General features: G+C 44.5%; 1 protein-coding gene across 1 annotated transcript in view; it reads right to left on the minus strand.

Annotated features, from left to right (window-relative positions):
* Positions 1-12,917, minus strand: part of LOC126195486 (gamma-aminobutyric acid type B receptor subunit 2-like) — a 367,244-nt gene that overhangs the window by 51,622 nt on the left and 302,705 nt on the right. The window contains exon 16 of the mRNA XM_049934114.1: positions 2,121-2,303. Coding sequence (XP_049790071.1) covers positions 2,121-2,303 — 183 coding nt within the window. The remainder of the gene's footprint in view (positions 1-2,120; positions 2,304-12,917) is intronic.

Genomic DNA, 12,917 nt, shown 5'->3' on the forward strand with positions numbered 1-12,917 from the left:
CATAATTCTTGAGCATAAAACATGTTACATAATTGTACAACAGATAGTTGTAACGATATAGGCCTATCATTATATGCATGTCCTACAGTCCTTCTTGAAAACGGAAATGACTTGCGGATTTTTCCAGTTTCTAGGAATCCTTCTTTGATCCAGAAACCTACGTTAAACTGCTGCTAGAAAGTGAGCAATTTTTCTTCCATAATCTTTATAGAATCTCATCTCATCTGGTCCTGATGTATTTCCACTGTTATACGATTGTAGTTGCTTTCCTCTTCCGCTATCGGTTACCTCAGTATCTGTCATTTCGACTTTGGTGCCACGATTAGAAGAATGGACCGTGTCACTAGACTCCACGGTGAAACAATTTCTAAAGACCGAATTTAGTATTTTGGCCTCTGTTATATTCTGTTTCGGTGCCATTATGGTCAATGGGTGAATCAATAGAGAGGATTTGGAACCGCTTACTGATCTTACGTAAGACTGAAACCTCTTAGGATTTTATTTACAAAATTATATTTTTAAAGTCATTAAACGCTTGTCTCACTGCTCTACTAATGTACAATTTCGCATCGTTCTGCTATTGCTTTAAGCTAGGTTTTGACTTCTCTTGAATCTGTGATGAAGCTCTCGTTGCTTACGTGGAAGTTTTGTAACACTGCTGTTCATCCGCGGTGTGGCGTTCCCTTGCATTAAGACCTTGCTCGGCCGGCCGCTGTGGCCGAGCGCATCAGTTCGGAACCGCGCGACTCCTACGGTCGCAGGTTCGAATCCCGCCTCGGGCGTGGATATGTGTGATGTCCTTAGGTTAGTTAGGTTTAAGTAGTTCTAAGTTCTAGGGGACTGATGACCTCGAATGCTAAGTCCCATAGTACTCAGAGCCATTTGAACCATTTTGAATACCTTACTCGAAATATTGTTGTTCAAAGCATACTGAACGAGACTTTTAAATTTTTTCCATTTGTGCTCCACATCGTCGTCCTCATCACTGAATATCTGATGCTGGCTACTCATTCTGCAGTTAATATCCTGTGGTTCTTGTGTGTGCAAGAGTCTGTCCACCTATATTTCTGCATAGCCGCTTGCAAACAAAAGATCTTCCCCCTCCCCCCTCCAATGGAGCTTTGGTAGTGGTCTACATAGGTGCTAGCGACAAGCCCTTTAATTCTCTACAACGGGAGAGCTGTACTGTGGAAGATTTCTTTCAGATGGAAAGGTTCCGTTCTTTTCCTCTTGACAAACATCATAAGGAATCTTCTCTGAGCCTTCACCAGCAATGAATCAAGGACAACAGAAGCTGCAGCAGAAGCATCTACATCTACATTTATACCTCCCTTTCCTGTTTCAGTCACGTATGGTTCGCGGGAGGAACGACTGCCGGAAAGCCTCCGTGCGCGCTCGAATCTCTCTAATTTTACATTGGTGATCTCCTCGGGAGATATAGGTAGGGGTAAGGAATATATTCGATATCTCATCCAGAAACGCTCCCTCTTGAAACCTGGACAGCAACCTACACCCCGATGCAGAGAGCGCCTTTCTTGCAGAGTCTGCCACTCGAGTTTGCTAAACATCTCCGTAACGCTATGACGCTTACCAAATAACCCTGTGACGAAACGCGCCACTCTTCTTTCGATCTTCTCTATCTCCTCTGTCAACCCGACCTGGTACGGATCCCACACTGATGAGCAATACTGAAGTATAGGTCGAACGAGTGTTTTGTAAGCCACCTCCTTTGTTGATGGACTACATTTTCGAAGGACTCTCCCATGAATCGCAACCTGGCACCCGCCTTACCAACAATTAATTTTATATAATCATTCCACTTCAAATCGTTCCGTACGCATACTCCTAGATATTTTACAGAAGTAACTGCTACCAGTGTTTGTTCCGCTATCATATAATCATCCTTCTTTTTATGTATTCGTAACAGATTACATTTGTCTATATTAAGGGTCAGCTGCCACTCCCTGCACCAAGTGCCTATCTGCTGCAGATCTTCCTTCATTTCGCTGCAATTTTCCAATGCTGCAGCTTCTCTTTATACTACAGCATCATCCGCGAAAAGCCGCATGAAATTTCCGACACTATCTACTAGGCCATTTATGAGCAGAGTGGAGGCTGACCCCTGGTCCGAGCGCGCACTGGCTGTGGCTGAGTGTGGACGCGCCGGAGCCGCCGTGGTGGCCCCCGGGTCCGCCCCCGGCCACGAGGCCGGACAGGTAGCCCATGTGGAGCCGCAGCGCAGACGCGATCCCAGCGCCGCCTCCGCCCCCGCCGCCGCCGCCGCTGAACGATGTCGCCGACGCCTGCAGAGACAAGGTACGCAACACTGTCAGGCATGAGGCCCACAAGTCTCCGATGGACATTAGAATTTTTATATGTGCTGTGTCTCTTCTTTCAGCTACGTCCGAAAGATCCGACACCACACGTACAAATACACTACTGGCCATTAAAATTGCTACACCAAGAAGAAGTGCAGGTGATAAACGGGTATTCATTGGACAAATATATTATACTACAACTGACATGTGATTACATTTTCTCGCAATTTGGGTGCATAGATCCTGAGAAATCAGTACCCACAACAACCACCTCTGGCCGTAATAACGGCCTTGATACGCCTGGGCATTGAGTCAAACACAGCTCGGATGGCGTGTACAGGTACAGCTGCCCATGCAGCTTCAACACGATACCACAGTTCATCAAGAGTAGTGACTGGCGTATTGTGACGAGACAGTTGGTCGGCCACCATTGACCAGGCGTTTTCAATTGGTGAGAGATCTGGAGAATGTGCTGGCCAGGGCAGCAGTCGAACATTTTCTGTATCCAGAAAGGCCCGTATAGGACCTGCAACATGATGTCGTGCATTATCCTGCTGAAATATAGGGTTTCACAGGAATCGAATGAAGGGTAAAACCACGGGTCGTAACACATGTGAAATGTAACGTCCACTGTTCAAAGTGCCGTCAATGCGAACAAGAAGTGACCGAGACGTGTAACCAATGGCACCCCATAGCATCACGCCGGGTGATACGCCAGTATGGCGATGACGAATACACGCTTCCAATCTGCGTTCACCGCAATGTCGCCAAACACAGATGCGACCATCGTGATGCTGTAAACAGAACCTGGATTCATCCGAAAAAATGACGTTTTGCCATTCGTGCACCAGGTTCGTCGTTGAGTACACCATAGCAGGCGCTCCTGTCGGTGATGCAGCGTCAACGGTAACCGCAGCCATGGTCTCCGATCTGGTAGTCCATGCTGCTGCAAACGTCGTCGAACTGTTCGTGCAGATGGTTGTTGTCTTGTAAACGTCCCTACCTGTTGACTCAGGGAACGAGACGTGGCTGCACGATCCGTTACAGCCATGCGGATAAGATGCCTGTCATCTCGACTGCTAGTGATACAAGGCTGTTGGGATCCAGCACGGCGTTCCGTATTACCCTCCTGAACCCACCGATTCCATATTTTGCTAACAGTCATTGGATCTCGACCAACGCGAGCAGAAATGTCGCTATACGATAAACCGCAATCGCGATAGTCTACAATCTGACATTTATCAAAGTCGGAAACGTGATGGTTACCATTTCTCCTCCTTACACGAGGAATCACAACAACGTTTCACCAGGCAACGCCGTCAACTGCTGTTTGTGTATGAGAAATCGGTTGGAAACTTTCCTCATGTCAGCAGGTTGTAGGTGTCGCCACCGGCGCCAACCTTGTGTGAATGCTCTGAAAAGCTAATCATTTGCATATCACAGAATCTTCTTCCTGTCGGTTAAATTTTGCGTCTGTAGCACGTCATCTTCGTAGTGTAGCAATTTTAATGGCCAGTACCATATGAAATGTGCGAGGTAGGGGATTTTGGGTTGGACGGGAAGCGTGATCACATAGTCGAAGGGATTAAGGCAGCCGCTCACGAAAACTGGGTTAGAGTCCCAGTCGAGCAAAAATTTTCACTTGTCGAATGGATTTATTTCAGTGTCCGGCTGCAGCTGATGTCGTATTTTCTCTTCCGTCATGAACATTAGTTTTGTTTCATTGTGACAGCGAGATGTAGTGATTTAACATCCAGACGTCATGGAGCAAGATAACGAGATCGCGTGGTGTGTGTGTGTGTGTGTGTGTGTGTGTGTGTGTGTGTGTGTGTGTGTGTGTGGCATGTATATGTACAGGGTGTTTCAAAAATGACCGGTATATTTGACACGGCAATAAAAACTAAACGAGCAGCGATAGAAATACACCGTTTGTTGCAATATGCTTGGGACAACAGTACATTTTCAGGCGGACAAACTTTCGAAATTACAGTAGTTACAATTTTCAACAACAGATGGCGCTGCGAGTGATGTGAAACATATATAAGACAACGCAGTCTGTGGGTGCGCCATTCTGTACGTCGTCTTTCTGCTGTAAGCGTGTGCTGTTCACAACGTGCAAGTGTGCTGTAGACAACATGGTTTATTCCTTAGAACAGAGGATTTTTCTGGTGTTGGAATTCCACCGCCTAGAACACAGTGTTGTTGCAACAAGACGAAGTTTTCAACGGAGGTTTAATGTAATCAAAGGACCGAAAAGCGATAGAATAAAGGATCTGTTTGAAAAATTTCAACGGACTGGGAACGTGACGGATGAACGTGCTGGAAAGGTAGGGCGACCGCGTACGGCAACCACAGAGGGCAACGCGCAGCTAGTGCAGCAGGTGATCCAACAGCGGCCTCGGGTTTCCGTTCGCCGTGTTGCAGCTGCGGTCCAAATGACGCCAACGTCCACGTATCGTCTCATGCGCCAGAGTTTACACCTCTATCCATACAAAATTCAAACGCGGCAACCCCTCAGCGCCGCTACCATTGCTGCACGAGAGACATTCGCTAACGATATAGTGCACAGGATTGATGATGGCGATATGCATGTGGGCAGCATTTGGTTTACTGACGAAGCTTATTTTTACCTGGACGGCTTCGTCAATAAACAGAACTGGCGCATATGGGGAACCGAAAAGCCTCATGTTGCAGTCCCATCGTCCCTGCATCCTCAAAAAGTACTGGTCTGGGCCGCCATTTCTTCCAAAGGAATCATTGGCCCATTTTTCAGATCCGAAACGATTACTGCATCACGCTATCTGGACATTCTTCGTGAATTTGTGGCGGTACAAACTGGCTTAGACGACACTGCGAACACCTCGTGGTTATGCAAGATGGTGCCCGGCCACATCGCACGGCCGACGTCTTTAATTTCCTGAATGAATATTTCGATGATCGTGTGATTGCTTTGGGCTATCCGAAACATACAGGAGGCGGCGTGGATTGGCCTCCCTATTCGCCAGACATGAACCCCTGTGACTTCTTTCTGTGGGGACACTTGATAGACCAGGTGTACCGCCAGAGTCCAGAAACAATTGAACAGCTGATGCAGTACATCTCATCTGCATGTGAAGCCATTCCGCCAGACACGTTGTCAAAGGTTTCGGGTAATTTCATTCAGAGACTACGCCATATTATTGCTACGCATGGTGGATATGTGGAAAATATCGTACTATAGAGTTTGCCAGACCGCAGCCCCATCTGTTGTTGACAATTGTAACTACTGTAATTTCGAAAGTTTGTCTGCCTGAAAATGTACTGTTGTTCCAAGCATATTGCAACAAACGGTGTATTTCTATTCGCTACTCGTTTAGTTTGTATTGCCGTTTCAAATATACCGGTCATTTTTGAAACACCCTGTATATCCAGCCAGCCACGCCGCCAGTTTTCTCACAAGCCAACCACGCATTGGCCTGACCTGCCTAGGGATTAAGTTTTGCTAATACCCCACCAGAGTGTGTCTTTCTCTTTTTGAGGTTACACCAGCTAGTAGGGACAATCAACAAGAGTGGTAATATACCTTTCTCTCTTTTACAGGAACCGCGGGAATGACAAATTGTGTCCAAACTGCACCACGTCGAGCCAAGGATAGGCTCCTCTTTACAGCGTCAGCGTCAGCATCCACGCCGCCGGTTTGGTGGAATCAGTTTCCGGCCAACACCAAAGGTGTCGTCTTCCAGGGATACCTTTCGCGAAACAACCGTTGCTGAATAAATTGCCAATCTCTCCCACCCACAAACCATCGAGAGGAGGGAGATGTTCAAACGCACATTGTAGTTGTGGTGCCAGCCGCGGTGAGTAACCGCGCGTTCTATGACTACAAGTAATTAGCAGAGTCACCGATCTCGCTTAATGAATAAAAAGAAAAAAAAGGTAATGATTCCAAATGAAGGGGGACGTACATCTCGAGTAAAAAATTAAAATATATTATTGTTTTGTCACAAGGGGAAGAAGCTTTGTTTCTGGTGGGCTATTTCGTATTCACCTATCGGCTCATTTTGAAGTTCAGGAATTGCGTACAATTTGGACGCCAGGCTGCTGGAAACAGCTGGACAGGACGTGACTATTATTTACATTTTGATATACGACAGATGAGTCCCAGGAACTTCACAGTATATTCCATGCAAGGTTAGTGCAACTCACTAGGTGTAGCTGTGGGTACTGGATGGTCAGAAACAGTCTGAAAAGCTTGTATGGGAGTTGCAGAAATAATTGTTAAGAAAAAAATTCGATGCTTTTTAAAGGACATTAAATTCGTCGTTGACTGTAGAAATTATTAATTTGACAATTGCAGTTGATTAACTCGGAAACGGCAGAAAGTATAGAATTTTTTCCTTGATAATTATTAGATTTCAAATATGGATGACGTGATGGACGGTACAACATACAGCAGCCTTAAGAAGGAAGCAATGGATCACAGAAAATGAAGAGGCAAAAGACCTGCTAATATAGCGAAAAGCTGATGATATATAGGGGAACTCGGGGCGGAACGGGATACTTAATGTTTAACAATTTCTATAAAATAAGGGAACACAAGGAAACATTTCTTAAAGTGATAAAAAAACATCTTGTAGCGTAGCCTAATGTACCTTATTTTAAAATCACTTAAAACAATACATTTGGCATTTTTTACAACTTTTCAAAGAAAGTCTTGCATATTTCCCGTTCCGCCCCACCCACGGGGCAGAACGGGATAAGGGTATTTTTTGTTAACTTATTGCATAAACGTTGAATTTGAATTAAGAATATCGTATTAAACTATGACAAAATATTGTATAACAGGCAATTCAGACTACGCAATGTGTAATTAAAACAATTAAAAAGTCATTCTTCAAAATAAGAAAACATTATAATGTCATTCTGAAAAATGTACAATGCTTAATAACCACCAAACTGCTAAGTACTAGTCCTTTCGACAACAGTCACAAATCAGTATTTCCTCTTCATATTCACTGTCTAAGCCAGCACTTGAATTGTGTGCCCACTTGAAACACCTCTGGCATGCGACCCAGCCCTCATTACAAACGGAGTAGAAACCACCACAGTAGAGACACTCAGCATCCTCTCTCTCTGATTCTCTCTTCTCCATCATCTTCTTCCTTTTATTATTCGTAAGCGCTTTGATGTCCTCTGTTTTGGTTTTTTTGTGTGTACAGTTTGAAATTTTTGCCTTACGTTGCACTGCTCCTGACGTCTCTGTCCTGACATTGTTTATATTTGTGCACCCTCCTCTTTTCTGTAGGCCTACTTTACGTGCGACAGCATTCTGCAGTTCCTTCTTATAAGGAGAATCTGTTAATACGATGGTTTTTCCTTTTCGTCTTGTAGTCCGCCGAGTATTTTGACAGATTAGTGGGATTGGAATGACAGCCTCGGGCGATATCTGGAAAGCTGAGTTGTTCGGCGAACATAGCTGGTTGGGAGAGTCTGGCATCCATGAACATACAGGCTGGGTTTGCTTTATACTTGCATCAAAATATGACGGGGCAGAGAGGGACACTATCCCATTCTGCCCCGTCCCGTTCCTCCCCAAGAGCACTTTTGAGGTTAACAACTTTCATGGAGTGTAATAACTGACGTATTTAAAAGCATTAAATAACTAAAGTATAACAAATGCCATGCACTGTAAGGGAATGTGTCATTCTAGGGTATACAATTAACAATTAACAGCTTACCTGGCGTTGAAATTCACCAAACGGTAGAACAACGCAAGCGGTAACGTGACGGACAAGAGTTCACTTAGATCTCGCACTTCAAACTAAATCAGAATGGCTGCCCTCACTTCCATTCGGATAAATAGTTACATACCCATACAACAGGTTGCAACACTGTCCAGTCTAGAAAAGAGGAATTTCCCATTGTGCCCCCGCTATCCCGTTCTGCCCCGAGTTCCCCTATATAAATTATTTATAGGATTTTTGACCATATAGATATTTAGTTATTGAAGTAGATTGTACCAATGCGAGTGTCTTAGTTAAATTTTAGCCAAAAGCTTTTGTTGACATTATCTGATCTTAAAGCAATAAAAAACACATTTTTCACTCATAACGAATCATAATTTACGTCAACAGACGTGCACCTGCACTTATCGCATTTGGACATGAAAGTCATCCAAATATTCTTTAACTCTTTTCACAGTAATAAAGTCAATTGGTGACATTCCTGCGCTATAGTTTGGATATGTTATGTCCCTGAATCATCAGTTAGCTTGTAACTGGTCCATGATTACTTCGCACGCTGGAGAGCTGGGAATGGGAGGAGTATGCCAGCAGGGTAATAAAGGAGGTTAAAATTGGAGGGGCATACAGGTTACAGGCTCCCAGGAAAAGCCAGTAACCCCACCATGGCTCTGATGTACTGAAGAAACTGTGAGCGGCCTATTTCGGTACTCCACTCCCACCATTCGTCTCTCACCCAACCCTTGTGAGTTGACAGCTGAAAACTGTAACATCTTTGCTGGTAGATTCAGCAGTTGGCAGTCAGTGTCTTTCGATATCAAGCTGTTAGCTTAAGTTTCTCATTTAAAAGAAAATTTGAAAATTAAGTAATGATGAGCATAAACGTTTCTACATTTGAAGATACAAATTCCAGTAGAGTGTTTATTTGTGGACACGTTATTTGCACTGCTCGTTGTCATTAGAAGTACCTGAAATGGAAGCAAATTTCCGATATATGTTGCATGCTTGCTGGCGAATGAGTTTGTGATCGTGTAGTCGGCGTGACAGCGTTGAGGAAATGCTGAAGAAACTCCAAAGTCCAGACACAACAACACAGGACTTTTGTATCATGGTTAAGTCTACAGTCTAAATTCCTAGAGCGTACGTTCGAAGACGAATCTTCCTTGCACATATGTCTCGTGAAATGAAACTAAAACAAATTGAGAATAAGTAGAGCTCATATGAAGATTTAGCGATAACCGTTTTTACCCCGAACCATTCGCGAATGGATCAAAAATGTAAGGACATAATAGCGGTTCCGGAAGTTACCTCCGCCACTCACCGTAAGGCGGCTTAAGCATAATGGGGAGCATTAGACAACTTTTGACTGAAACATGCGGCCTGGGCACAATACAAAACGTATGGGAGATGAAATAGTGACACCATCAGAGAATCCAATTGGCAATAAGACGAAGAACAGAAGAAATCCTTGAATAACACAAAAGATATTGCTTGTGACTAACGAAATTAGAAAATATAAACATGAAGCAGTCGAAAGGTAATGCTGACGACTAAATAATGAGATATACAGAAAGTGTAAAATGGTAAAATGGCAATAGTGGAATGGCTAGAAAAGAAATGGAAGGATGTAGAAGCATCCAAACTAAAGGGAAGATACATGTCACCTCCATTCAAATTAAAGACACTTCCGAAGAAAAGCAGCTGTATGAATATCAAGAGGTGACATGGTAGTCCAGAACAAAACTATTAAAGCTTTTGTGGCCACTTGTTGACAAACTGCCTATTGGCTTCTGTCTCGAGTACTTTGGCCGACGTTCGTCTGATGATTTTTCTGGCGTTTCGCCAGCACGAGTGGCTGGCTTGTCAAAGCTTCACCCTCCGTCACCAGATATGGAAGGTGAAGCTTTGACAATGCCAGCCACTTGTGCTGGCGAAACGTCAGAAAAATCGTCAGACGAATGTCGGACGAAGAACCCGGGAGAGAAGCCATCAGGCTGGTCGAAGGTATATTTAGGAGGGTTGTGTAAGGGAAATGAATACGAAGGCAATATTATTGAAGTGAAAGAAGAAGTAAGTTATGAGTTAGGGGATATAATACAGCGTGAAGAATTCGACAGAGTTCTGAAAGGTCTAAGTCGAAACAAGGCTCCTGAAGTAAACGAAATTCCCCCAACCATTATTGACACCCGTGGGAGGGCCAACCATGATAAACTATTGCATCTGGTATGTAAAATATGTGACACAGGTTAATACCCTCAGAATTCAAGAATAATGTAGTAATTCGAGTTCAAAAGAAAGCAGCTGCTGACAGATGTGAATATTATCGAACTATCTGTTTAACAAGTCACGGTTACTAAATACTAACACGAGTCATTTATATAAAGTGGAGTAACTGGCAGAAACCAACATTGAAGATCAGTTTGCGTTCTGGAGAAATGTTGGAACACGTGAGGCAATACTAACCCTAAGACATACACTATGTGATCAGAAGTACCCCGACACCTGGCTGAAAATGGCTTACAAGTTCTGGCTCCCACCATCGGTAATGCTGAAATTCAATATGGTGTAGGCCCAGCCTCAGCCTTGATGACGGCTTCCACTCTCGCAGCCATACATTCAATCAGGTCCTGGAAGGTTTCTTGGGGAATGACAGCCCACTCTTCACGGAGTGCTGCACTGAGGAGAGGTACAGATGTCGGTCGGTGAGGCCTGGCACGAAGTCGGCGTTCCAAAACGTCCCAAAGGTGTTCTATAGGATTCAGGTCAGGCCTCTGTGTAGGCCAGTCCATTAAAGGGATGTTGTTGTCGTGTAACCACCACGCCACAGGCCGTGCATTATCATAGCCGCTCGATCGTTTTGAAAGATGCAATCACCATCCCCCAATTGCTCTTCAACAGCGAGAAGCAAAAAGGTGCTTAAAACATCGATGTATACCTGTGCTGTGATAGTGGCGCGCCAAACAACAAGGAGTTCAAGGTCCCTCCATGAAAAACACGACAACACCATAACAACACCGCCTCCGAATTTTACTGTTGGTACTACACACACTGGCAGATGACGTTCACCGGCCATTCGCCATACCCACGCCCTGACATCGGATCGCTACATTGTGTACCGTGATTCGTCACTCCACACAACGTTTTTCCACTGTTCAGTAGTGCAACGTTTACGCTCCTTACACAAAGCGAGGCGGCGTTTGGCATTTACAGGCGTGATGTGTGGCTTGTGAGCAGCCGCTCGACCATGAAATCCAAGTTTTCTCATCTCCCGCCTAACTGTCATAGTACTTGCAGTGGATCATGATGCAGTTTGGAATTCCTAAGTATGGTCTGGATGGATGTCAGCCTATTAGACATTACGACCCTCTTCAAGTGTCGGCGGTATCTGTCACTCAACACACGAGGTCGGCCTGTACGCTTTTGTGCTGTATATGTCCCTTCACGTTTCCATTTTACTCTCACATCGGAAACAGTGGACCTAGGAATGTTTAGGAATATGGAAACCTCGCGTACAGACGTATGACACAAGTGCACCCTATCACCTGACCAAGTTCGAAGTCCGTGAGTTCCACGGAGCGGTCCGCAGCTCGTGGTCATGCGGTAGCGTTCTCGCTTACCGCGCCCGGGTTCCCGGGTTCGATTCCCGGCGGGGTCAGGGATTTTCCCTTCCTCGTGATGACTGGGTGTTGTGTGATGTCCTTAGGTTAGAAAAACTCGTATAATTATGTTGGAGCTCAACACGATATGCGCCTAGAGTTTAATTTACCCCACAGCTCCCGTGTTATCGTCCAATGTCATCACCCTCTGCGTGAAAAACATAGAAGCCGCTGGCAGAAAAGACGTGGCAGTGAAAAAACAAGTTGGACCCAAGAGAATACTGATAGCGTTCTTAAAGCTTCACGAAGTCCGCGCAAATAAACTGAATGGTACAATGCGGAAACTGATGGGTCAGTACGAATGATCTTGAAAAATAATGTCCAACATCATCCCTACAAGAGTAGAGTGAGCAAGCCCACCAACCTCAAGATTAGACCAAGCACATACGCTTTTGCCAAGCGATGTTAAATGTTATCAGAGAAAATGAAGAGAAAGTTGACAGCAGTGGATGACCGATGAAACCCAATTTCACCTTAGAGGTTTTGTCGAAAAGCAGATCTTTCTCAATTGGTCTAACAGAAATCCACATCGTTTGCAAGAAAGCCCTCTCCATTCACAAAATGTAACAGTTTGGTGCACAATGTCATCTCGGGCAGTAACAGGACCCGACCTCTTTAAAGATGAAGATGGTAACATGGTGGCCTTAAAGCCTAAACGTTTTGGTCATATGTTATCATTCCTCTGCCAGAACTCGATGCCTGTTATCGAGATGAAGAAATATTCCTCTTGCAGGCTGGTGCAATAAGACATATTGCTTTAGCATCAGTTGATTTACTTAGACTCGCATTTCCTGGTCGTCTCGTCAACAAATTGGCCATGTTTCATGGCCTTCCCGTTCATCAGATTTATCGGCTCTAGACTTTTTCCTTTGGGGCCACCTAGACTCTAGATGTTTCCACGAAAACCATTCAAGAAACCGAGTGGATTGAATACATGGATTCGCCAAGAAACAGTCCAGAAAAAAGAGACGATCTGAGGACATGAATTTGCCAAGAAATGAACAACATTCCGTTGGAGACGCTACGCAATGTCATGTGCGGTTTCACCCTCAGAGTCTGACAATGTGTGTGAAGTCAAGGACGCCATCTGAGTGATACCATCTATAAAAACAGGTATTTTCAGGTTCAGCTGTTAATTTACACTCACGTGCTCTAGATTCGTCTTAAAAAACTAAAATTAGTTTAAATGGCCAATTTGGTCGAATTTTTATAGACTTACCGTT

Source organism: Schistocerca nitens, chromosome 7, assembly GCF_023898315.1.
Source record: "Schistocerca nitens isolate TAMUIC-IGC-003100 chromosome 7, iqSchNite1.1, whole genome shotgun sequence".
In the NCBI taxonomy this organism is placed as follows: domain Eukaryota; kingdom Metazoa; phylum Arthropoda; class Insecta; order Orthoptera; family Acrididae; genus Schistocerca; species Schistocerca nitens.